This window comes from Ornithodoros turicata, chromosome 2 (genome assembly GCF_037126465.1).
Source record: "Ornithodoros turicata isolate Travis chromosome 2, ASM3712646v1, whole genome shotgun sequence".
In the NCBI taxonomy this organism is placed as follows: Eukaryota; Metazoa; Arthropoda; class Arachnida; order Ixodida; family Argasidae; genus Ornithodoros; species Ornithodoros turicata.
Genome location: NC_088202.1, coordinates 88,667,292 through 88,691,279, shown reverse-complemented (window position 1 = coordinate 88,691,279; position 23,988 = coordinate 88,667,292). Strand labels below are relative to the sequence as shown.

The following is a 23,988-nucleotide window of genomic DNA, read 5'->3' as shown; positions in this document are numbered from 1 at the left end:
TGATTTGTTATTGGTTGCAATCATCCGTCAGTGAGGAACCGTATATGTATCCTCGATTATTTCATCGCATATTGTAGTCGGGCATCTGAGAGTATCGATTTTTTTTTACGCCAATTCAACTGATAATTTAGAAGGCCTTATAAGGCGCCCATGAGAGACTACAAATATCTCAATATGCCGAAGCCCGGCTTTTCCCACTTATGACCAATTATGTGACACTTAGTCAATGCATACCAACGCTGGCATCTGTGCACTATTTTTGTGCTTTTTCGGAATAGGCTCTGCCTTTGGTGTGAAATGAGCATCACTTTTCCGTCAAAAAGCACGTGCTTTGCACTAACAGCTAAATTGCTAGCGAAATGAGCACGCAAGACCGTTTCGTTTCAAGAACACCTACATCGTGTAGGTTTACGAGCTGTTGCTTAACTTTAAAAAGAAGCATAAACGAAGGGCCTGAGCGGTTACACCCACGCGCGTTTTCGTTGGACGGCGACCAAAAGTTATTGTGCCATACTGATGATTAGTCAGATGAGTAAGCGCAGTTCCCAGCTACAATAACTTCCGAAAAGAAGTGGGTGAAGGACACTGGTCTATCATTTTCGAAGTTACATCAGTTTTAATTTAATGTTCTGAGTACACGGCTTTAGGAGACACCCCAAAGTCTTGTGCTTGTGTGTACTACACTTACAAAGTGTGAACAAATAGCCTCGTCTTAGAGACACCTGGCCAAATGCAAGCTAATGTAAATGATCTGGGTCTCCCTCGTTGAGAGCTGCATTCATCCACATTGAATGCAATCTAAAAAATGAAACCGCCCACTAAATCGTACCTTCGATGTGCATTTGGGAGAGGGAAACGAGGTGAAATTCTCCTCCCCCATGTAAAGTCCCTAGCGAGAGCCCTTCCCGAAATACTTTTTTCTGGCTTCACCACTGCATACCGATAGTATTATTCCCTCTCTTACATTTGGCAAGAGAACGTGAAGCACCCAAATGTTTCAGTTCATCTCTTGATCTTATAGGTTACAGTTAACTTTCACTACGACATTGCGTGCTACAAGGGCAAATACGCAAGGACGCAAAAAGAAGAGGGAGAGTAAGGAGTCACCCGTACATGCCGCATGGGGTCTGTATTATACCGACGGCCCTAATCTGTACTAAAGGTTATGTTGTCCACGACCCTCTTATGCCGATATCCTGATATACTTGTTCATCATCAAGGACGTTTATAAACCAGGGTTCACACCCAAATTACTCGCCACGATGTACAACAAAAATACCAACGATTAAAATAACGGTACCGTCTTGGTGACAGTGATAATGGTGCTGCAGTTTCCAGAGCGTGCATGCCCAGAGAATACCGTTATCCCCACCCGGTTTCGAGTTTTCCATGTTCGAGCGTAGGCATGAGCATCAAGTTGTCAAAATGTGTTGTAAGACACCTTCACCTATACATCTGCCTTACCTAAGCATCTTTGTCATACCAGTGTCACGTGCGAATGAAGAGCGCGCATTCTCTAAAGCGCCTGTCGTGAACCGGAAGGACCGTGCTGCCACATCGGATGATAGCATCATTATACCTACGCGTTTGTGATTTGACTTTTTTTTCTCATGATAAAATTTAGTTTAATTGTGCTTTCTGTTTGCCTAGGAAAGCCAACTCGTATCATTTTTGCCGTCATATAGTATATCCTCCCGAATTCGGGTCGTTATTTTTTAGTCTGAATATTACTGCCAAATCAATTATAATTTCGATACGAAATTGATAAACATCAGCCGGGAATTCCCGTCAAAATAATGCCGCAATCCAGAAACCGTAAATCTAATCAAGAGGTACCTCCCAGCATTCTATAGCACTTAGAGCGGGGCTTTGCGTGAAGCATCGGAGAGGGGTATAGGTCACAACGTCAGAGCGGTATAGGGCACAGCCTAGCGATTGTGGTCGTCGTCCCCTCTTTCTCTACTAATAGGATACCATCCTGTAGATCTGTTTGAGCGGAAAGGCTGTGCTCACAAATGAGCTCATCTTTAAAGATCACAAAACTCGCCCGCATTTTTTCAATCCGACTAGCAGCGTTTCGTAAGGAAGACACGTCACTTGTCATTAAGCATCCGCGCCTGATCCTCGTCTGCAACTCAGTCATCAGTGTCAACCTTCCTTCCTTCCTGTCGAGCAAAACGTGAGTTGCGACATCGAGTGAAGGTTGAACAACTGTTGGTGGCGCCGGTGCATTGGCCTATTGACACACAATTTCCGACACTCTCTCGTTCCTGTGGTCTGCCGCCATGACCACATCTCGAACACTTGTCATTGCAGTAATCGACCCTCAAATGCAACGTAGGAGCCGAAGGGCACGTTAACGAGGATCCCCTGGAACGTTCGACCTATACCGAAGGAAATTGCTGGCAGAGGAGGCAAGTCCAAGGAACCAGTGACAGTATGTTGAGAAATACGCAGCATGGTCAGAAGCCTGACCTGAGCCGGTTGCAGCGTAATAGCGCGGTGGAGGATTGCGCACCATGAAAATACATGAGTGGTTTGAAACATAGTTCGAACCAAGCCTTCCAGTCGGATGCAGCATTTCGCATAGCCGCTCAGGTCTCCAATCCGCGTACGCGGATGGAGGCGGGTAAAAGTGATACTGATTTTTTTTTAGGCCGCATTCGCCGTCCGTCAGCTTCAAAAGTGGAACCATAAATGCAATCGAGCTCCGTAGGTTCCAAAGGGTCCGTTTTGGCTCTGTTAAAAACACGGCCGAGAAAAACGTTCCTGTGAAGCCGTGTGTGTTAGGGCGAGAGCACCTTCGTTAACGCGGTCTGCATTGCACTGTGTCTTGGGATACGGCCTAATGGTTGTCGCTCCAGGTTGTCGACTGGTTTCGATTTTGAGATTTCTGAACTGTAATGTTCATTCTCGATGCGTTGAAGGCGAACAAGTATTAAATGCTTGTCATATACTTCTGGCAGGCGTAACCGAGTTGTCCAAAGAGAAGGCTATAGTTGTCGCGTATTATTTGCGAAGTTCCGGCGTGTTTGATCAATCACACTTCGTGAAGGTGAATTTCACGTTTAACTGTTGCGCGGCCGAAATAGCAAGCACGGAGTGCCCTGCGCTGTCAGAGACATGCAAGCACACGGCAGCTGTGCTGCTGCTCTCTTACAGGTACCAACTGCTAAGTGTGTAGCGCGTGTACGAATGTACTCTAGAATTTACAGGGTAATGTGGCGACACCCGTGTGTCACCGGTGCGCATGTTTTCGGGAAACCTTAACGAAACGTCGTATTTATTCTGCATTCTTTCCCAAGTGCTTTGACGCGCTGATTCAAATGCACAGTTACTAAACTGACTTGGTATACGTTTTCGCGCTATCCCTTGCGCTTTCTTACACATAATGGCTACTCAAGTTTGAAAGGTTCTGTTTTGCCTAGACAAGGTTTTGCTTCCCTTCCTGACGGGAGCTGCACAGATCTTGAGTGTGCTTGAGAAATAAAAAAGTTCCTCGGGTATGTAGGCAGTACAGCTCCAGGAGTTCTGCCACACACACACAAGCATTGCTGATGTAGCAGGTGTGCCGATTTTGAGTTGCTCAATCCATCTCTTCCGACGATGCGTCGAAGTAGGCGGCATTCCATGTGTGGAAAGAAGAAAACGCGGAAAGACAAACTGTTGTCCATTCGGCGCGGAGAGTCGCATTGTGGCACAGAAGAAAAGTCGTTTGGTTTAGTTTGCTGGTCGTTGTCTGCACTGTTTCCTTCATCCATGATTTGAACAGCGAAATACAGGTGCAGCTCAGCGACCCATGCGAAAAGCAGCAACTTCTCCGCAAGTGAACGCCGGGTCGGCCGTGTTAACCTGGACCGGCTAGTTCGGTGTTTCACCGCTGCGCGGCGTCGATTTTCGCAGGAAACGTGAATTGTGGAAGCCCTAACAATTCTTGCCCTTATCACCAATGGTATGTTACGTTATATAAAATCCTACCACTTCTTTACTATCACCGACAAGGAAACCGTTTAGCACCGTCAGGTTCACTTGCAGAACTTCAAACCGCGCGCCCCCAGGTTTCCTCAAAATTGTTTTAGCACAGTCACGACTATAATAGAACCAAATGTATCGACTTGCCTCTAGTTTCTCATGTCGCAAAGTAGACAGTGCATTATTACCGGTCCCAAAGACACCAACGTGTGCCGTGAGCCAGCCTTGTGAAATTCAGGAAATGCTGTCCTAGAGAATTTCTCCTTTCCCAAGTCAAGTTCTCGGAACTGCTCAATATGACGAGCATATGAATTTGCTGCTCAATATGAATTTAGCAATCATTCCTCTGTTCTTTCTTTCTTTCAAAACGTTATTGTCGTGTAGAAACAGAACTAAAAATCCAACAAAATGTTACCCCTCCGTTTGTATGGCCTGTCACACTCAAAAGCCGCCATCCTTTCCTGCGTCTGCTTCAGTTTCATATCACCGCACACAGAGGGCTCTGCATACGTCATGCAATAACAATGGAGGCGACAGGAATAAACACAGCGGACGCGACGCAAAGTTTGTAGCAGACAGTTCGCAGCATACGAGGACGTGAATGCAATGTTCAGTTCCGCCTCTGAGTTCCGTCAGTTCCGTCTGTGTGTTGTGTCATCAGTGTGCGGTGAGGTGAACGTGAAGCAGACATTAGAAAAAATGACGGAATTGTGAGATAGGCCATTCAAATGCATGGGACAAAGTATTTCTGGTTTATAGATTGTTTCCTTTGTTTCTTTATTCTTTTTTTTTTTCTATACGACGATAACGGCCGCAACAAAGTTGTTTTTAAAGTAGGGTAACGTGAAGCACAGTGAGACGAAAAAATTTGCCGACTTTTTTACTTTTGTACAGGAAAGAAAGCTTTGCATTTTTAACTGCACTGGCTAGAACAAATCTTGTTTGATATTGGTCATACAAAATAAACGTTATTTTTGAATGGATACTCCTACAAATTGCGAAAATATATAGAGTGCTTCTTATATACGCATCAGCTACGAGCTCTTCAAGCCCCCATCTCTTCATGCCTTCATCCCTTCACCTCTTTCTTAGCAGCAACAGGACTCCTGCGTGAACTCTGAACATTCATCTTCATCATCACTCACCACCTTCTCCTCCTCAAGCAATGGGATAGGGTGCTGCCTCAGCGGCGATAAATATCCCACTACATCATCATTACTTATTTGTTGTTGTTTGTTGTTCTTATATATAAATATAAGCATACTTGTAGCTGTGTGCCTCAGGCTCGGGCAGATTGTTACAACCAGTGGGGGAGTATGATACCAAGAGCATACAACCAATTAACTGATGCCAAGTCAACTTCGAACGTGTAGCAGGGCTCGAGGCGTCTGCTGGCGGGAGCGTACCGTGGGGTAGGCAACACGTCAACAATATCGCTCCCATTTAGCAGTGCCATATCAGGAACGTCGGCGTCGACAAACGAATTCGGTCTTTTCTTGCTCTGCCTCAGAAAACTAACTTCTTATTCCCCCGCGGCATTCTCTCCTGTCAGAAACCCGACTTTATGTAGAAGTCCACCACCCTGTATTCACCATCCTGGAGTACATTGCTTCACTGTGGCGGATGTGCTCCCGTAACACCGTGCCTCATCACACAGCTATTGAGATGCGCGTATCAGCATTCCACTTCGATCTATTACAGTCATAACGCGTATGATTCAAGTCACTATTGTTGTATACCACAAAGAAATGTCATCGACATATTTTTTCCTCGTCGAAATACGTCCGCCAATACGATTTGCCTACCGATCGCTTTCCGATTTGCGTGAACTGATGACGATATCGCACTGTTTGACGGACACAGTTACAGTTTCGCTTTTCTAAGGCTCCTGGATGCGGCAGATATCTGCAATGTAACTCTCTCTCCCCGCCTCATTGTGCCTCACGTTCCTCTACTGTAAAGCAGTAGAGCTGCGATTTCAGAAAATTCATCTATAGCCTGCGCCCTGAGTGACAATTTTCGTCCCAAATGCGCTCATAGTTTTTCGGAAAATTAAAGTTGAAAATTACGGGCAACACTGTGTCGAAGTCGCCACCAAATGCGCATTGCTCGCCAAGCGCGGCTGTAAAACTACATTGCATGCGCATAACACTGTCTCTAAAACAAAAGAAGGGGGCCACGTGTTCGCTACATAGTCACCGTGAGCAGCAGGCAGTCGGGAATAATAGATGGCTGTTGCTTGACAAATTTTGGATTATTTCCCATCAGACGTCGCCCGGAGCCGTTTTACGGTTGGGTGCCTTAATACTAGCTATTGAGGCGCCCTATTTTACGGCATTTTACTAGCAAATTAAACATATTTAGCGTTTCTTGTCGCATATAGAACTTGTTGTGCTGGGTTTACGAGCAACAAGTCGCTAAACAACGCCGGCAAGATAACCAGTGTGCCTGCTGCTTTACGGTACCTTTAAACTTCAGAGAGGTGGCTATCAGTATGCAGAACTTGATGTGTGCTCGACCACAACTTGTATTTTTGCAGCGTGATCAGAATGCGTAATGACTAGTACATTTACCCGATATGGGTAGTTCCCAGCAAAGGCTCGCAGTGTTTTTCCCTGGTATACCCTTTATTTTCATCCGGTAAACGTCTGATGGGTACGAACAACAGCAAATTACAGGGTGTTTGTTTTTTATCCTTTACAGACTTTTTTTTAAAAGCCATGAGAGCAGCATGATATCGATTTTGAAGTTGAGTCATACGGCAAGGCGGACGTCCTCCCGAAGAACGTGTACAGCTGCAAGATGAATAATTACCCCAAATTCATTGATTAACTCTTTAATTAGGGGATTTCGGGCAAGGGGAGGGGATAGCAGAATGAAAGACTATCCCAGTTGAAACCCATTGCACGTTTAAAAAATCTTGAAACACTTACGTGCGTTAAGATATCCATCCCCGAATTTTGATATGCAAATGAGCTGAAACTGAAAAAGCGCGCCTCAGGAACGCATCACTTTCGCCGACGGAGGTAGGAAAGCCGTTTAAATCCGGAAAACGGTTTATCTGGGCCCTCAGACCGGCACCTACTCCAATCACCTCCATCGCTCCAAATCACGTGGCCCTCTGACGTTAAGTGACCGCTGTGTACTCCTTGCGTTCCCGGTCGCCGCGGTTTCGGTGCTCATTTTCATATCAAGATTCAGGATGGACATCTTAACGCCCGTGCGTGTTTCAGGATTTTTTAAACGTGGAATGGCTTATTTCAACTAGGATAGTCTCTCCTTCTACTATCTCGCTTTTGCACGAAATCCCCAAATTAAGTATATAATTAATGTTAGGTAATTAATTATTATCTTGTAGTTTCATACTTTCTTCCAGAGGATGTCCACCTGGCCGTAGAACTCAACTGCAAACACGACATATATGCTGCTCTCACGACTTTTTCATTAAAAAATATGTAATGGATAAACAAAACACCCTGTATAATGGTGACATGGGGTGCTCACTGCTGGGGAGCAGAACAATACCCCATTACCGGTGAGACATCACGTGAGAGAATGGACGGGAACGAACACGTTCTCGTTCCCATTTAAACGGAAGTGTCGTAGAACGTTTGTAAGGCATCCTACAAAAAGCGTTAAACGATAAAGGGCATCCAGACATGTTGGGCAATTGCAGACAGTTCTAAGTCGTACCGGACGTTTTGACAGTACCAACACAACAGGATCTGATGGTATTGCAATTGTTTTGATTACATTAGCACATAGGGTGCCATTTCCGATATGGTACCTTAAGATAAATATTTCTTTTCTTGCAGATATGGCAGCAGCGGCATTTTTCATTAGGCTCGCTACCACGATGGCATTAACCGCAACATTTCCAACCCTCTGCAGTGCGTACAAGTTCAACAAATACGATCCTCTAGTCAAGACAAAGTCTGGTTGGATAAGAGGACTCCGACATCAAGTCTTCAGTCGCAACATCAATACTTTCTGGGGTATTCCATTCGCAGAACCTCCGGTAGGTGCATTGCGATTTATGTCTCCCGTCCCTGTGAAGCCGTGGGCCACTGAATATAAAGCAGTGCAAAGGCCACCATCGTGCATTCAACCGGCAGTGCCCTTCACTGGCTTCGTCAACCTAACGGGTGAAATACATACCGAGGACTGCCTGTACCTGAACCTATGGGCACCATCTCAAGACTCTCCCATAGATTCCAACGAGCCAAAGACAGTCATGATATTCTTCCACGGTGGCGCCTTCTTCTTTGGTAGTTCAACCTGGGAGTTCTATGACGGGTCTGTTCTGGCCTCCCTCGGAGACGTGATAGTAGTTACGGTGAATTACCGTCTCGGACCTCTCGGCTTTATGAACACCCTCGAACCAGATTCGCCTGGAAATCAGGGCCTGTACGACCAATACCTCGCCATGCGTTGGGTTAAAGACAACGTCAGATACTTTGGTGGCGATCCCGAGAAGATTACGCTGTTTGGACAAAGCGCAGGAGCAATTTCCATAGGTTACCATTTGGTCTCACCCCTGAGTAAGGGTCTCTTCAGGCGAGCCATCATGCAAAGTGGTAGCCCCTACTGGGCCATAGCGGAGAATGTAGATGATGACGGCGATCGGTTTACGAAAGTTGCTAGGAAGCTCAACTGCAGCCAGCATCGGGATGACGTGACACGTGACTTTCGTAGAGTGCTATATTGTCTCCAAAGCAAGCAGGCTCGAGAGTTCCTCGAAGCCTTCGAGACGCGAAATGGACGCATTCGAATCACATATCACCCAACATACGGAGATGAACTTGTGCCTAAAGACGTTATGGAAGCCCTTCTGGGTAGCAGCGTCAATGACGTCGATTTACTCATAGGAACTGTTCAGGACGAAGGAAGCCTCTTCGTGGAATACTACCTATCTTCCGTCCTGGACTTCAAACATCCTTCCCAGATCTCAAAGGAGGCGCTCGAGTTTTACTTGATGGTTCTGTTTCGCATGTTGAAGCAGGGTTATCCTATCGCTATACGTAATTTTTACCTCTCAGGCGAGGATAATGATCCGAATGTATTCCTGAGACAAGCAGCCACTGCCATGGGTGATTTCGCTTTCGTTTGTCCTGCACTGTTCTTCGCCGAAGATTACGCGAAAAGAAACAACAATGTATACATGTATAGTTTTTCTCACAGGCCAAGTTACACCACGTACCCAGAGTGGGCAGGGGTGGCTCACTTCGAGGAAGTACCCTTCGTGTTCGGGTACACTTTGAACAACAACCTATTCAATGTTACCCAGGAAGAAAAAACGTTCACACTTTTCATCATGTATACGTGGGTACATTTTGCCAAAACAGGGTAAGTTCTCATCGTGTATAATGAAATATTATTGACCGTGACCGCGTCCAACTGCTATGCGCGGCACGCAGCATGGCTCAGCCAGAACTGTCTAGCAAGGAGGAATGGGGGACTTACTTTCTGAAAGAGACGTGGGATACAAGACAGATTTCAAGTTAATTTGTCCTTTTTCATGTGTTCGATTCCGTAGTTTCATTCAGTATCCGTAGATATTTGCAGGCTTCTACTCTCACGCAGAGAGTGGAAGGTAAATGCCAGCGATCATAAGGATAGCGTTTCTGAACTGCGAGACTCGTCTTATTATTAGTAAGTAGCAACGCAACAATAATAACTAGGAATATCATTATAGTACAAAAATATATCTTGCTTCCTGGCATATTTTCATTGGTTGCACAAAGAAAAAGAAATGTACTCTCTTTTTTCATTCCGTATCATAAAAAAAAAAACTTTATGTCCCACCGGCCGTTTGACAGTTACGTATCCCTATTGTATGGCATTGTCACCACGAGACAAAGTGATTGGGTGGGCGTACCTAGCAGAAATGGAGATCTTGATTGCTCATTGCACTCAACTTGAAAACAAAACATAATGGAACGCGTGGGAAAGTATTTTACATGGGACAAGTAGTGTGTAACGTGGGTAGCATTTTGACAGATCTCTTCCGATGTAACTTTGTGCTTCCTGCTTCTTTCAGACACGTTCCACCTATTAACAACAGACCGTGGCCCGAGTTCGACCCGAGCAACCGCAGCTTCGTCGACCTGAATATTCCAGACCCCAAAGTCAAGACTAAGCTTGCGGAGGACCGCTGTGAATTCTGGAAGTCACGCATTCTGTCTTCTAGTCGCCAATCCTGATCGGAACTGTCAAACACATCGTTGTATATAGTGCTTCACCATCGTGGACGAGCTATCGCGTCACCCAGAGGAACGCTCTAAGCTCAATCACAGACATCGTGAAGTGAGCGCTGCAAGGATTCTGTGGGAGCAAGAGACACGGCTTCAGAAATCATCTGTTCCTATTTTTCAATGAGCTCTCGATGAGTAATTCGTGTCGCGAGAAGACAGACTAAATGTTTGTGAGCATTATAAGGCTTGCTGCACGCTTGCTATAGCACTTTCACTCAGGACTGATTGCCCGCTCACATTTACTCTTAGAAGTACGCAGATATTACGTTCACTGTGTCACACTGCGCGCGATGCATAAAACATGTGACATGAGATACTCGGTGTCAGTCATTATTAAGCGATGGCAAAAGGGCAAGGGTGCAGGCCAGCTGGTACATGGTGAAAAATGGCGGGTTCCAAATTTTTTCATTATTAAGCGACCTCTATGAGAGGAAAAAAGGAGTTTCTGCGCTCGAAGAACCCTTCCATACTTCCACGACGAGCTAAACTAATTCGTTTTAGTACTAGTAGTATTATTGTACATTCTGCAAATAACAGGACACAGCGTTTGTATGTCCGTCTGTCCGTCCGTTCGCGGCGGCAGTCTCCTGTGAAGCGTGCTTTCACTGCACAACCACGGTGTATACAGGGAAAGCAACCAAGCAATATGTCTCTCCCGAGCTCTCTGTGCGATTAAGCCAAATTAATTCCACGCGCATTGGCTTTGTCTTTCGTGGCTAAATCGCGTGAACTAAAGAAACCTGCTTTTCTATTCAGTTTTTGCCTACAAGGAGCGTTTGTGTATCAGAATATTGCATCTGTACATCGACGAAGTCTTAAAAGCATATCCAATACTTTTGCAAACTCGTGACTACCTTTATCTCGTCACTATATGGTACCGAGCGCTTTCGGGTAGTGGGTACAGTCCTTTGCGGTGAAATGGGATCAGGTGTAATGTTGAAATATGTGGTGCAAACGAAAAAAAAAAAAAGAAGAAGAAGAAAAATGGAGACTTTGTCTTTTTCGTTGAGTGGCCATTCCCATTGACGGGTTCGGCCAGGGATTGGAATGTTGGACGAATCCTCACGCAGATTCCAGGTGTGTGAACGTACGTATTTTATGAACCTCGTGTATGTGATATTGGAAATGCCATGCCGCAACAGCTCAACATGAGATGAAGTGGTCGGCAGGTCATAATGTTGAGAGCAGCGAATTCTTGGCTAAGAATTAAACAACAACAAATTTATTTTGATGATGATGAGTGGGGTGCTTCATCGTCCCAGGCGACCCTCTACCTCATTGCTCGCGCGGTAAGTTAAGGCGAAAATATAATGATAAGGCACACAGTGAGGGCCGAAGTCCTACATTATCCAAAAAGGTTAGCAGAGATTTTACTGCAGAGTGTTGATGGGAAGAGGAATGAAGAACCGAAAGAACCGAAGCTAGCCAAGAGAAAGGTAAGTGAATAAAGGCACCCTTAATTAATCGAGCTACATAATATCAGCAAAAATTAGTGGTGCCGTCTCAGACGGTAAAAATGCGCTGGAGAAGGAAGTTAGGTGAATTATCTTTCGGATACCACGCTGCCAATTGAAGACTTGCTCTTTCCTTTTCTTTTCTTTTCTTTTTTTTTTTTCGAGCGGCCCTGCTTACATGCGCTTTTCCATGGCTTTTTATGGCTTTACAAAATAGGCCTTCCAAACTGTCCCGTTCCCGATGTGGAAGCAGATACGCCACATCTCTTATGACACTCAGATAACGCCTGGCTGATCTGGGCTGTAATGACTATTTTTGGGCTACACTCTTCGGGCTTAAATGCCGCACCACCATAGTGACAAAAGTAGCACTCCACTTCCTGAGAGACACAGAATTTAAGAACGGTCTTTCAGGGCGGGGACCGCATTAGACCGCATACCCCTGCCAGACGGGCACGATAAATGCCATTTCAACGCACAGTAAGCGCTACGGGAAATGGCATTTAACGTGGCCCTGTCTTTATTATTAGTCCGAATCAATGACAAATCACCAGTGATGTGTTTCTTCTTTTCAACCGAATACTTAGCAAGTCGACCTTGCGTCTGACTGATCTTCCTTATTTTCTTTGAACGAACACATGTATACCCTCCTCTCCCTCGTGTAGTTTTCGGAAAGGCGTGCACCGCAGTTTTGATCGAGCTACTGTAGCCGCTAGGTAAAAAAAAAAAAAAAAAAAAAAACAGAAGCAAAAGGGCAAGCACGCAGTCGAGCTGGTGCACTAAAACATCCATTTGGGCTTGTTGGTATAAGACTTGTACGTATTCTACTAAATGAGCTACAATCACGACGACCAAGACAAAAAACACAGAGCGCTCACTTTCAACACTTTAATGTAGGTATATACTCACAAACGCGTTTTTACCTTCGTAGCACGCGTTTGTGAGTGCATCTGCATTAAAGGGGCTATCACATCCGGAAAGTATGAGATCGATACGGTAATGTTCAGCCTGGTTTCACAGTCTACTTGGCCAAGTTTCTCTTCCGAAAACAGCGTATTTATTAAATAAGCGTTTTAAAGATCCGCACTCGCTCTGCAGCTAAGCCAGAATTAGACAGACTCCGTGCCAATGGTCATGCTTTGTCCCTTCAGTGGGTGCCCGGTCATGTGGGCCAGGCCGGTAACACACGTGCAGACGCGGCTGCAAGACGAGCCGCCGCAGCTGCTACTCCTGCCACTGCACGTCCACCACTTACACTTTCAGCTTTCCATTTAGCTATTCGCCGCCGGTGTGCAGCCCGTGCCCAAGCATTTAGATCTCAGGCCGTCGCCTACAACAGTCACGTGCAGTCCATCGACCCCTCGGCTACCTCTTTCACTGCGTGTCGCTGCAGTCGTCAGGAGGAATCATTGCTGCACCGCCTCCGTCTCAACGTTGCCCGCACCCCATTGCTTCTGTACAAAATGGGCCAATCCAGCTCCCCCTTGTGTTCCAGCTGTGGCGAGGTGGGCGACATTCCTCATTGTCTTCAGCACTGCCAGCAGCACATTCCCCAACAGCAAGCCCTCCATCGCCGTCTAATACAGCTGAGCTGCAACACATTGTCCATGGCCACCCTCCTCGGTCCCGTCCCTCGGCCTACTCAGTGGGCCATCACCACAGCCTTGCTCCGCTTCGTAAATGACTCTGGCCTTGCGTCTGCCCTCTGACTGGACATTCTTGGAACTTTCCTTCGTGCCTGTACTGCACTGCACTGCGTGCCTGTTTTTCTTTCATCTTTTCCTTTCCTTTATTTCTTTTGTTTATTCTCAGTTCCTTTCTTCATCTTTCTATTTGTTTATTTTTCAGTTCCTTTCTTTTTCTTTCCTTTTGTTTATTTTTCAGTTTCTTTTTCGGAATAGCAAGCTGGCAATACCCTGGCTGACATTTCCATTTTCTTTTTTTCACTCTATTAAACATATCCCCCCCCCCCCCCCCCCCCCCCCCCCCCCCCCAGAATGAGCAAGCCGGGCGCACGAATGAAAGCGCTGCGCAGGTGATTGTCTTCGAGATACTGTAGAAGTGTTTTTATCCGCGTGGAAAATATTTTCGCGTTTTCGAGCAGAGCTGCTTTGAGGATTGATTCGCGAGAACTTAAATTCGCGGCACAGGTTTCCGGGAGTGCTTTGCTCTTGCATATCGTGCCGCCGTCAATATTCGGGCATATTTCGGCACGTCCTAAGACATCCGTTGTTCACGTGGATTGCGGCATTCTAGGTCTATTCCTTTCTTCTCCTCACAGAGATGGGAGGAAAGGCCCTGTCAAATGGCCTTTAGGGGCCCTGTAGGAGGCCATAGTACTGGCCGTGTGCAAGTTAGCCAGTTTATTTTAGCAGTTCTTATTCATTATCACTCGGGGCACTGACCAGTTCGGTTGAGATGTGGTACTATCATTCAAGCTGGTTTTGAGAATGCGGGGAAAGGCATGTTCTGGCTTCGTGGTATAGTGGTGGTATATTGCATGTATAGTGCAAAGCGTTTATAGGAGTAACAAAACATGATGAATTTTCATTTCTTTTCATCTTGCCTGACGGGATAAAACAATCTTCTGCACTTGCTTAAACTGCCTACGCTACATGGAGTAGAAAGGGTCAGGTAGCCGCGGTATAGCGTCGAACGCCGAACGATTTTCGCCCTCATATGGCCAGAGTTATTCGCGGGAACTTAAATTCGCGATTTTGGAGGTGTGCGCGAAAAACGCGAAAAATAATTCCGCGCGAAAAAAACCACTTCTACAGTAGTCTGCTTCGCGTACGCACCGCAGCATACTAAGTAAAGGCCCCGGTTAAATAGCCTTCCTTTGCTTACCAGTGTGAGTGCTTGCTTGCTTAGTAAGGGGTAAGAGTGGTCGAGTGCTAACATGGACCATGTTCCGTGGAACACGGTGCTACGCTCCTGGCTGTACAAACACGTACGACGCTAATAAGAAACAGCATTCCACGAGCCGATCTCAAGCCTCTTCGCTTCTTCCGCAGACGCCATCACTCCCGCCCGGCGGTCGGACGCCAAACGCCAAGGTGTCTCTGCCGCTCCCTGATTGGCCTTGTCCGCTTCAAAGGGCGCTCGCTGATTGGCGTTGTCTAAGTGACGGTTACAGAGAGGGAATTCCGGAATGCCCTCAACATCCGTCGTCTGCTCTTTCCATGTATTACATCAAACTGCACAAAAACAACTCCACTAATTCGTGCCCGGTTTTCGGCGTTATTGTGTGTGATGAACGAGGAGTAAAATGGCACTGTAGTTTCGGAATCGACCTGGACGGATTTAAAGTGTTGAAAGTGAGCGGTTTGTGTTGTTTTGTCTTGGTTGTCGTGGTTTTAGCACTCTCAGTAGAATGCGAGCTGGTGCGCACTGACGAGAACAGAACAGAGTTCGAGAAAGAAACGCGGAAGTGGGGGTTCTTTTCTTTTCATTCGTTTTTCTTTTTCACGTGCTAGTAGTACGAAAAACTGTCTTTCGGATTGCTCACCATTCCAGCAATCCCAAATTGTCGTGCTTCTAGGAACAGCGGTCTTAGAATTTTCCTAAATATGTTCTTCTGAAACGAATTCCCGGTGTTGATTAACGCCTACACTGCACAGTACAATTTCATGTGCCCAAATAGTGTCGTCGTCCCTGCATAGTACTTTTGAGATTTCTTTTGTCCTCTTCTTTCTTTCTTTTTTCTACGACGAGGCGCATCTCTTTTGCCTTTCGATACGGCGGAAAAATACACTACAGTGAACCCTCGTTAATATGACTCCCGATAATCTGACATACACGCTTTACCACCATACTCCTAGGGAACAATGCAGTAAAACCTCTGCAAATCCCCCCCCCCCCGTTAATATGACAGTTCCGCATTATGACCAAAATTTTTGGCAACGACCATGGTCATAATAACGAGGGTTCATTGTATTCCTTCGAACTCCGTGCACAGAAATTCTAGCGGCTTCCACTATCCTCTTCTCCAAGTTCAAGGCGTCGAAGTTTGCTCGCGCAAGTGATGCCGTTGACCTTTCAATGCACACTCTACAGGCGCTATGTTTCCGCTATGTTAACTTATGCAGGCAGACACCACCTATCCCCACACATCAGGTGTGGTCGAACACGAAATCGTCTGTCGAACTGCGTCACCGACGTTTCCGGCCCAGACAGTGGTGGCGAAATGTCTACGTCGCTTTCCGAATTCGTAGTCCGGAAGCAAGTGGCAATGAAGATGACAGTGCTGGAGTGACCTGCGAGGAACCAGTTTCGCCCAAGAGCGAATAGCGGCGCCGTACACGCGATGTTGGCATAACCTTGACACCTGCCGGTCACCCCTGTGTTAACTGTCTATTCACCAGCTGTTTACCCGAGACGCTCTTCTTCAACCTTACAGGTGAGATGTTCTAGTCTTATTAATTTCCGGGCACCCGCAGTGTCTTACGCGATACCAGAGGGCTCTTAAGGCTGGGGGATTGTTCCATCTTTCAGTCTTCAGTAGAAGACTGCAGCGAAAATTGTAGTCATATATTCAGCGAACCTGTCATTTATTGTACTTCATAGTTCAAGAACTGAACCCATGTGTTGCCTCTCTATAATATTCAAGGCATTACTTCAGTGTTCCATTTCGATGTATTTGAGTTCAACGCAACCACTCCGTGGTAGTCAGTTATTCTGAAACGTTGCGGAATAGCATTAGCACCATAAAATTGTTTGTTATCAACAATTTATTATCAGCACGCATTCAAATGTCAATATGCCTTTTGAATTATTACCCGTGTTGTAATAGATAATTAGGAGAACATACAAATCCCTCGAACCACAACCATTTGATGTCGTATTTTTTTTAAATATTATTATGGCCGCGAAAAGTGACTTTGGTTACTACATAAAACACATTTGCTCCCATATAATGGGATGTGGGGATAGCGTACTTTTCGTCTATTCGTAAGACCACAACGAAGTCAAATAACAGTAGGGTCGCTGATCAACTCCGAGGGAACAACCCACAATGCAGACGACTAGTGTAACACCATTTTCTTTATGGCGTTTATGACGACGAGTTTACTTGTAAAGTACCTTAATGATACACTTCGCACGTATGCCTCCTCCCCCGTGTAAGGTCCCCACAGAACCCCCCCCCCCCCCGAAATATTTTTCTAGCTACGCCACTGTGGTTAGGTCACAATTCTGTAACAAAGAGGTGAAAGTCACACTCAAAAAAGCAGATTCTGTCGGTGTATGCCACCGTTCGGACAGTGCAGAATTGCCCGAGTACGTGCCATGACGACTCCCGGAGGTTCACGTTCTCCCGGTCATTTGTGATCAAAATGTCATTTAGGTAACTCCAGCCGTCTGTTGGAATAATCGAATCGTTTGGTAAGCGAAACGAGTCGATTAAAATCTACGAAAATGTAAAAGAAAGCATAAAACTCTAATCAAAACGGCGCTGAAGAAGAGGAGGAATACATATATTCTGGCGAGGTGATTGCGCCTCTTTTTTATGGTTCCCATATTTCTCAAGATAGAAAACGGGTTATAAGGGCTGGGAGGGGGATTACACTGGAAGAAAAAAAAAGGAAAGAAGAGCAAAAAGGCGTAAGGGACGTGCAGTAACTAAATATCGAAATGTTCGCTCGTGCCTCATAATTTCTGCAACAACTGCCTCGTTAGCAGCGGTGTATTTCTGCAAGAATGACGAAACGTTGGGACTAGCTGGCTTTGCTTTCTCCGCATTCACGTGTTTCTGACTCGTGATGTGCTGAACGATGTCACACGGTTTCCATATTCAACAGAAAAACACGTGCCACGCGTTTGACGAAGAACTCTCCTGCTGAACATACAAGTCGAACAAAAGAGAAGAGCACATTTCTTTTCTGGAGAAACCAGTTGGAAACCCATTCACTTTTTTTCGCCAATTCAAAAGATTATGACGCCTAGGTTGCCAAATTAAAATCTACATGGGCGCCGAACTCAGCAACATACAAATGTTTCCGTCACCGATTATATCTGTAGCTGTATCGTGCTACTGATAATCTTGGCAGCGGCTACGCCCACCGTGTGTAACGGCGTACCCAATTTTGATAACGGCAGTCTGCACAGACACGGCCGAGCTACACTTGCAGTTGCAATCGACACACCCGTATCAGCGTCCTAGAAACACGGACTGGTAGATGTAAGAACGGACGCAACAATAGATTGTATTCCCTGGAATAAAATATTTTCATGTCACTTTCGTTTTAAGTTAGTGTAGTTTCGGTTCCGCTTTTCCACCTTCGCACGTACTGCGAAACTTGCTGCAGAAAACAACGCCAGTCGAGCGCTCAATATTTTCTTCTTCTGGACAGCGAGAGCCAGTTGAGATTGTCCACTGGAACTCAAAAATCATCAGTGAGCGGAGCCAGGTGCACAGCGGCAACTTATCAGCGTGCAGGCGGAAGGAGAACGTAGTCACTTGGAATGATAGGCACACACTGAAAAACATCACCACTGGGCTATAGGGCTCGTATATGTAAAGGAGCACATTGAGGGCGGAAACTACGAGCCTCTGCGTCACGCTCCTTTAAGATAAGAAGAGCGCGCGTTAAAAATGTCGTTTTGCTTCCGTGTACTTTCTTACCAGGAGCACGAGTTTCCAGTTGCACTAACTAGCGCAACTCTTCTTCCGGAGCTCGCAAATGTTTACTTGATTCGTAAATAACAATGCTCCCGACACATGACCTCCCACATCAGCTCACATTGGAATTCCTTCCAAGTACCACTATACTACGTTGTTTTGTCCCAACACCGACATAGACACTTCTATGGTTTTGTCGCTGATGCATGTCCATTTCCTAGACAACAGGACACTGTCGATGTTTTAGACGTAGAACAAAATTCGACGAGTACTAGTTTGAACAGTGAATTTTACTGCAGCGCTGCTTTCTGACAGCTACAGAGCGTCGAAAAGACGTCTCGCATTAACGATTACAGCAGCTCCAGTTACTAATAGAAGGATCTGCTCAGATCTGGGGGCATAGCCACCAAGCAACGAGACTGGCGCGCTGTTCAAGTGCCCAAAATCAGCAAACCATGCCAGGAACATCAAACAGGCTACTCAACGCATGAAACAACGATTTCCTCTCAGGCTCCCAGTACACTCTAAGAAAGAGGATTAGTTTTACTCCTTTACTCCTTTTATTGACTAAATGCATCGCCACAAAAAATTGTTCATTTCGGGAGTAAATGAAGTTCACAGAGTGGAGACTGCATTTCACGCTCTGTTCTAAGAGTCCCAGGTACATAATTCGTGTGCACGCATGAAAATACTTTGAATCCAACCGTCAACCGTGATATATCGAGTGATATAAAATCTTGCAACATACATAGGGCACACTTTGCGAAGAAAGGAGCGCTAACTGTTTCTTAATCTGTGTGGGTGGAAAATTGCTAAGTTGGCTGAGTTATACTGCCCTTATGCCATCAAATTGACCAACAGCACATATTTACGTAGACTGTTGCATTCGGAAGACCATTTGCGAAGTTCAGTGACAATTTGCAGTCCTGGGGAGTAAGTTTCGGAGTTAGTGGACTAGAATGGGGAGTAACTGCAGTCTAGGGGACTAGAAGCTGCAATTACTACCCTGTACTCCTTTTTTTTTTCTTTTTCTTAGAGTGTAGGGACGTACGCATTGACAGTACGTACAGCTTGGGACAAAAGTTTGCGGAACACGGGGGTGTCGCATTTCTCCATTGGGGCGACACCCTAACAGCAAACAGGAGTGAACGTACATACTGAGAGATGGATAGAATGGCCAGTCACCTGTTTCTTATTCGATCTCTTCCTGTTAGCTAGCAGGGGGCCGCTCAGATGAGAAATATGCCACTGCCGTGTTCAGTAAACTTTTGTCCAGCTGTAGCAGACAAGCGGTTAACGTTGTGTTTACTACAAGCACAGATTTACTCTCGGCCACCGCTACCTTGGGTGGAATCACATAAGCACCAGAGGAATGCACGATCGTAGTATTTTCTCAAAAGACTGTGCCAGACATGGTACACATCCATGAATACACTGCGCACAGGATTAAGCCCCACCTGAGCCATAATGTCGAAAAAATACGAATCTCACAGGCACACAGTTTTCCCGCCGTGAGGTCTGTTGACGGTGGTGACCTTAACTTCTTCCATCATTGGACGTTGTCTTTCTTCCTTTCCATGTCCTTACACAGATGCAGCGGCCACGTTGTCGATCACGCAGAGACGGCATGCCGTCTCTACAACATGACGTCCGGGACACCTTCCACGTAACAAAGAGCGCCATCGGTTACGCAGTAGCGTGGTCGGTTCCTATAACTTTCCAAAATGCGCTCTTTTCGTACCGCACTCTGAGTACATCTAATTCAACGTTTTCAGTAATCGCAGCAGTATAAAAGTACGTGAGCCAGGTAATCGGTGGGAACAGCACAGAAATGCCGTTGGTGGACATGTCATTTCCGCTGCTCTTCAGTTATAACGATGCGCTTTATACAGTTTACCAGTCTAGTTCGAATGCAGGTAAAATAATTGTACAGATAATCGAATTAATCTCGATGGAGTTTGAAACAATTTAGATGACATTTGGTTTAAGAAGTATGGCTCTTAATTTAAATGATGCTGGAGAGGTTCGGTCATCATCTTTTGCGCACGCCACCTGACATCCTGTTCCGAAAAAGTGTTGGTCAAAGGAGATCGTGGTCCTTTCTTTTATTGCAGGTTGTCTTATTCATAACGGATATTTGCGTTTTTCATATTCATATTTGCGTTTTTCCTCAGATGGCCAACATCCTGAACATAGCCTACCGTATCGTGGTGCTCTGCGTCCTTATCCATGAAGAGTGGAACTCCTTTGCAACCGACACTAGTGTTACTATGGGAGAACGCGTAATCCATGATGCCACACCCATTGTCAAAACTAAGCTTGGAGCCGTCGCTGGGCAGCGCATCGAACTCATCGGACGCGGCGTCGACGTCTTCTGGGGAATTCCATATGCGGAACCCCCTGTTGGAAACCTCAGGCTCAAGAAATCTGTTCCTGTACGTCCGTGGAGCGTCACACTTCAAGCGACAAGACGACCGAACCAGTGTCGGCAGAATCCGGATGAGTGGCCTCCTGTCCCCGGAAAGTCGAGTAACTGCAGTGAAGATTGTCTTTACTTAAATATCTGGACACCTGCAAATATTGTGCCAGGGGAATTGCGGCCAGTTATGGTCTGGATTCATGGTGGAGATTTCATACTGGGTTCATCTTCATGGGACTACTACGACGGCGCAATGCTGTCTGCATATGGGGACGTGGTGATAGTGTCTGTCAACTACCGGCTAGGAAGGCTGGGTTTCTTGAACGCTGGTTCAGAAGCTGCACCAGGTAACCAAGGTCTCTACGACCAAAATTTAGCATTGAAGTGGATAAAGGAACATGTTGATTCCTTTGGTGGGAACGCAAGTTCAGTGACAGTGTTCGGACAAGATGCGGGTGCTGCATCCATTGCAATGCACATAATGTCGCCCCTCAGCTCAGGACTTTTCCAGCGAGCAATATTACAGAGTGGGAGTGCTTTTTGGAGGCTACGTGAAAGCTCGATGTGGAAAGGCCACGTTCCTCTAGGATCGAAAGCGGTGACGAAGCCAATGAACTGCACGTCCAGCAGAGCCAAGAAAGATTTCGATGAGCTTCTGTCTGCCACAAATGTAGACAGACGACGTCGCCGTAAGGATGTTGAAGATGTGTACCACATTTATGGCCCGACCTTCGACAACGAGTTTCTTCCTCTCAACCAGCACATGGCATTTAGCATGGGCCTCTTCAATGAGGTCGAAGTGCTGATAGGATCGAACAAAAATGAAGGAGCTTTCGAATTTCGCCGTCAGCTGCAATGGAAGAACTTTATTGACTCCGAGGAGTTTACTTCGCTTAACCTTCTGCACTACATCAAGACTTTCTTTAACGAATATCGTTTTAAGAGACAGCTGGGTGCCGCAGCGACGGAAGGGATCTACTATTATTTCGCGTCCAACCTGAAAGGATCTGACATTGTGCATAACAGACAGTACGTGTTTGATTTTGTAGGAGATTACCTATACGTGTGTCCAACTGTTTACTTTGCTGATGCGCTGGCGGATCATAACACTTCCGTCTTCTACTACCGCTTCAATCACGGCAGCGTTGGCCCCGAGCGTCCGCCATGGGCTGCTGCCACTCATTTCGATGAAGTGCCCTACGTCTTCGGAAGGCCCATTCGTCACCCGGAACACTACACCACGGAGGAAAAAGAGCTCAGCGTGTCCATGATGGATACCTGGGTGTCGTTCGCAAAGGCAGGGTAAAAACAGTCAATCCAGCGACACTTCGTTGTGCTTTTGTAACTGTATTACACATTACAATCTTTTCTTGCAGGAAACCAGCTTCGCCATCGGGGCAACCGTGGCCACGCTATTCCTCCGAACACGGAACGTTTCTTGACATCACTGCAAAGGGCTACCTGGAACAGTCTGGACCCAGCGCTGAAAGCTGCAATTTCTGGAGGACGTTTCACAGCTTTGACATTTGGAAAAACACGGCACCCATGTTTTCAACACCTGATGGGCTAATATAGAACAACGCCCGCCACGTTTGTGAAAACTCACGAGCGAAGCGCATTGATGATCTCTTCGAGACTGCTGGTAGTCTCCATGATGCAGTGGCGTCACTAAAAAAAAAGGGGGGGGGGGGTCCACAACGAGTGACGCGACGGAAGGAAATGTCGCCTTGTCGCATGTCATGCCTTCGAGGTACGATAACGGTAAAGCACCTAGTTTATTTTCTTCTTCCTCATCGAGCAGAAAATTCAAATCAGGGCCACATTGCTTGCGTTGCTAGAAGCTCTCAAGTGTCATCATGTCGATGGGAACACCTGACCACATTTTGCATTAGTATCAGGAACAGTGTCCGGTCTTCTGCCTGTCTTTCGGAAGTAAGCATATAGTCGTTATGACGAAGAACTCCACAAGAAATTCCACATAAGTAAATTTCCCCACGATAAATGATCTACAAAAGCCTGACAACTGAAATCGTGTAGTATAAGAAGTCTTGCGCACGTAAAATTCGCAATTCTTTCTCTCCTTCGTCTTTCATGTTTTATATTTCCTGCACGAATGATGTGAATAAATCACTGTGTAAGCAATGAACTCGGAACAAGCTAATGGTGCGGCTAATGGTGCTGCCAAATAGCTGAACGCAAGTAGCCCAAGATGGAGTCAGAAAAAAAGCTCTCTCACACAAACACACACACGCACAAAGAACGCGCTTCTTCGCCAAGAACCGGAACTGCTCCACATCGCACTGCAGTCATGAATCTCCCCCCACCCCAACTCTCTATGATGCTCCAAACTGGTTGTTGTTCCTTTTCAAGTAAATTTGTTGCTCTGTACTGTCACTACACGCAGGGGCGGGGCAACGTTCTGAATTCAGGGGGACCCCATCCCAACCGGCACCCCCATCCACCCCCTATCGCCACCACCAATTCATGACCGGGTCCCAAAAATTCGAGGCAGTCTGAATGAATGTGTAAAACCTCACACGTACACGTCACCTCAATGCGTACCTCACACAACACCTCAATGCGTAAACGTCTGAATGTGTAAAACCTCCTGGAACCCGTGAACACTTTCAGGTCATGTCGTCGTGAGTTCTACCGCATCAATCGACAAAGCCTGGACTATGCGGCAATTTGGTCGATTCAGGAAAAGGGTTTATCGCATTTTATTCGCATGCGGCACTTGAAATAACACTTTGGCGACTCACCTCCGTGGGAATTTTGCGCCCCCTTCACAAACTCAAGGGGTCAACAGTAACCCCTGTAAGCCCCCTTCAGCCGCCCCTGTCTACACGTGATGACATCTCCGAAAAAACCCTCCTAAAAGAACACTTTCCTCTAGTCTATTTCATATTGATAACGTCGTAAGGGCCCTAGTAGCACAAAACGTTTTGTAAACGTCGAGGAAAGGTCTAGCCACAACCGCATTTTCATCTAGGAGACGTCTTCAATCTGATCTACATAACGTCTTCTATCCCCGGATAAGTTGACGCTTTCCCGAGTCTTGAAGACGTGTTTGTGGCCGTCTTGAAGACGTTCAAAAAATGTTTAGAACACTAATTTGAATGTGAGAAAATTCAGCCCTGTGGATGTCCACCGGGTACAGTTTTCCGGGGATCTGCCTCTTTTTCATTTTTCAACCTCAGTCACCGTCACCACACGTTCCATTTTCTGTTTCTCCAAGCAGAACTGCAAGCAGCACTGCCACGTGGCATT

General features: G+C 46.2%; 3 protein-coding genes across 4 annotated transcripts in view; 2 read left to right on the top strand and 1 right to left on the bottom strand.

Annotated features, from left to right (window-relative positions):
* The window catches only part of LOC135385712 (acetylcholinesterase-like), an 80,379-nt gene extending 69,841 nt beyond the window's left edge, over window positions 1–10,538 (top strand). For both annotated transcript variants that reach the window (XM_064615186.1, XM_064615187.1), the window contains exons 2-3: window positions 7,788–9,318; window positions 10,013–10,538. In XM_064615186.1, coding sequence (XP_064471256.1) covers window positions 7,788–9,318; window positions 10,013–10,175 — 1,694 coding nt within the window. In that variant the 3' untranslated portion in view covers window positions 10,176–10,538. The remainder of the gene's footprint in view (window positions 1–7,787; window positions 9,319–10,012) is intronic.
* LOC135385710 (acetylcholinesterase-like) overlaps window positions 1–17,616 on the bottom strand; it is a 93,913-nt gene extending 76,297 nt beyond the window's left edge. Inside the window, exon 1 of the mRNA XM_064615180.1 lies at window positions 17,400–17,616. The gene's annotated coding sequence lies outside the window, so the exon portion shown is untranslated. The remainder of the gene's footprint in view (window positions 1–17,399) is intronic.
* On the top strand, window positions 15,832–22,504 carry LOC135385711 (cholinesterase 1-like). Its single transcript, XM_064615185.1, has 3 exons — window positions 15,832–16,079; window positions 20,474–22,020; window positions 22,095–22,504. Exons 2-3 carry the CDS (start codon window positions 20,474–20,476, stop codon window positions 22,291–22,293), a joined length of 1,746 nt encoding a protein of 581 aa, XP_064471255.1. The 5' UTR covers window positions 15,832–16,079; the 3' UTR covers window positions 22,294–22,504.
* Window positions 22,505–23,988: the final 1,484 nt, after the last annotated feature.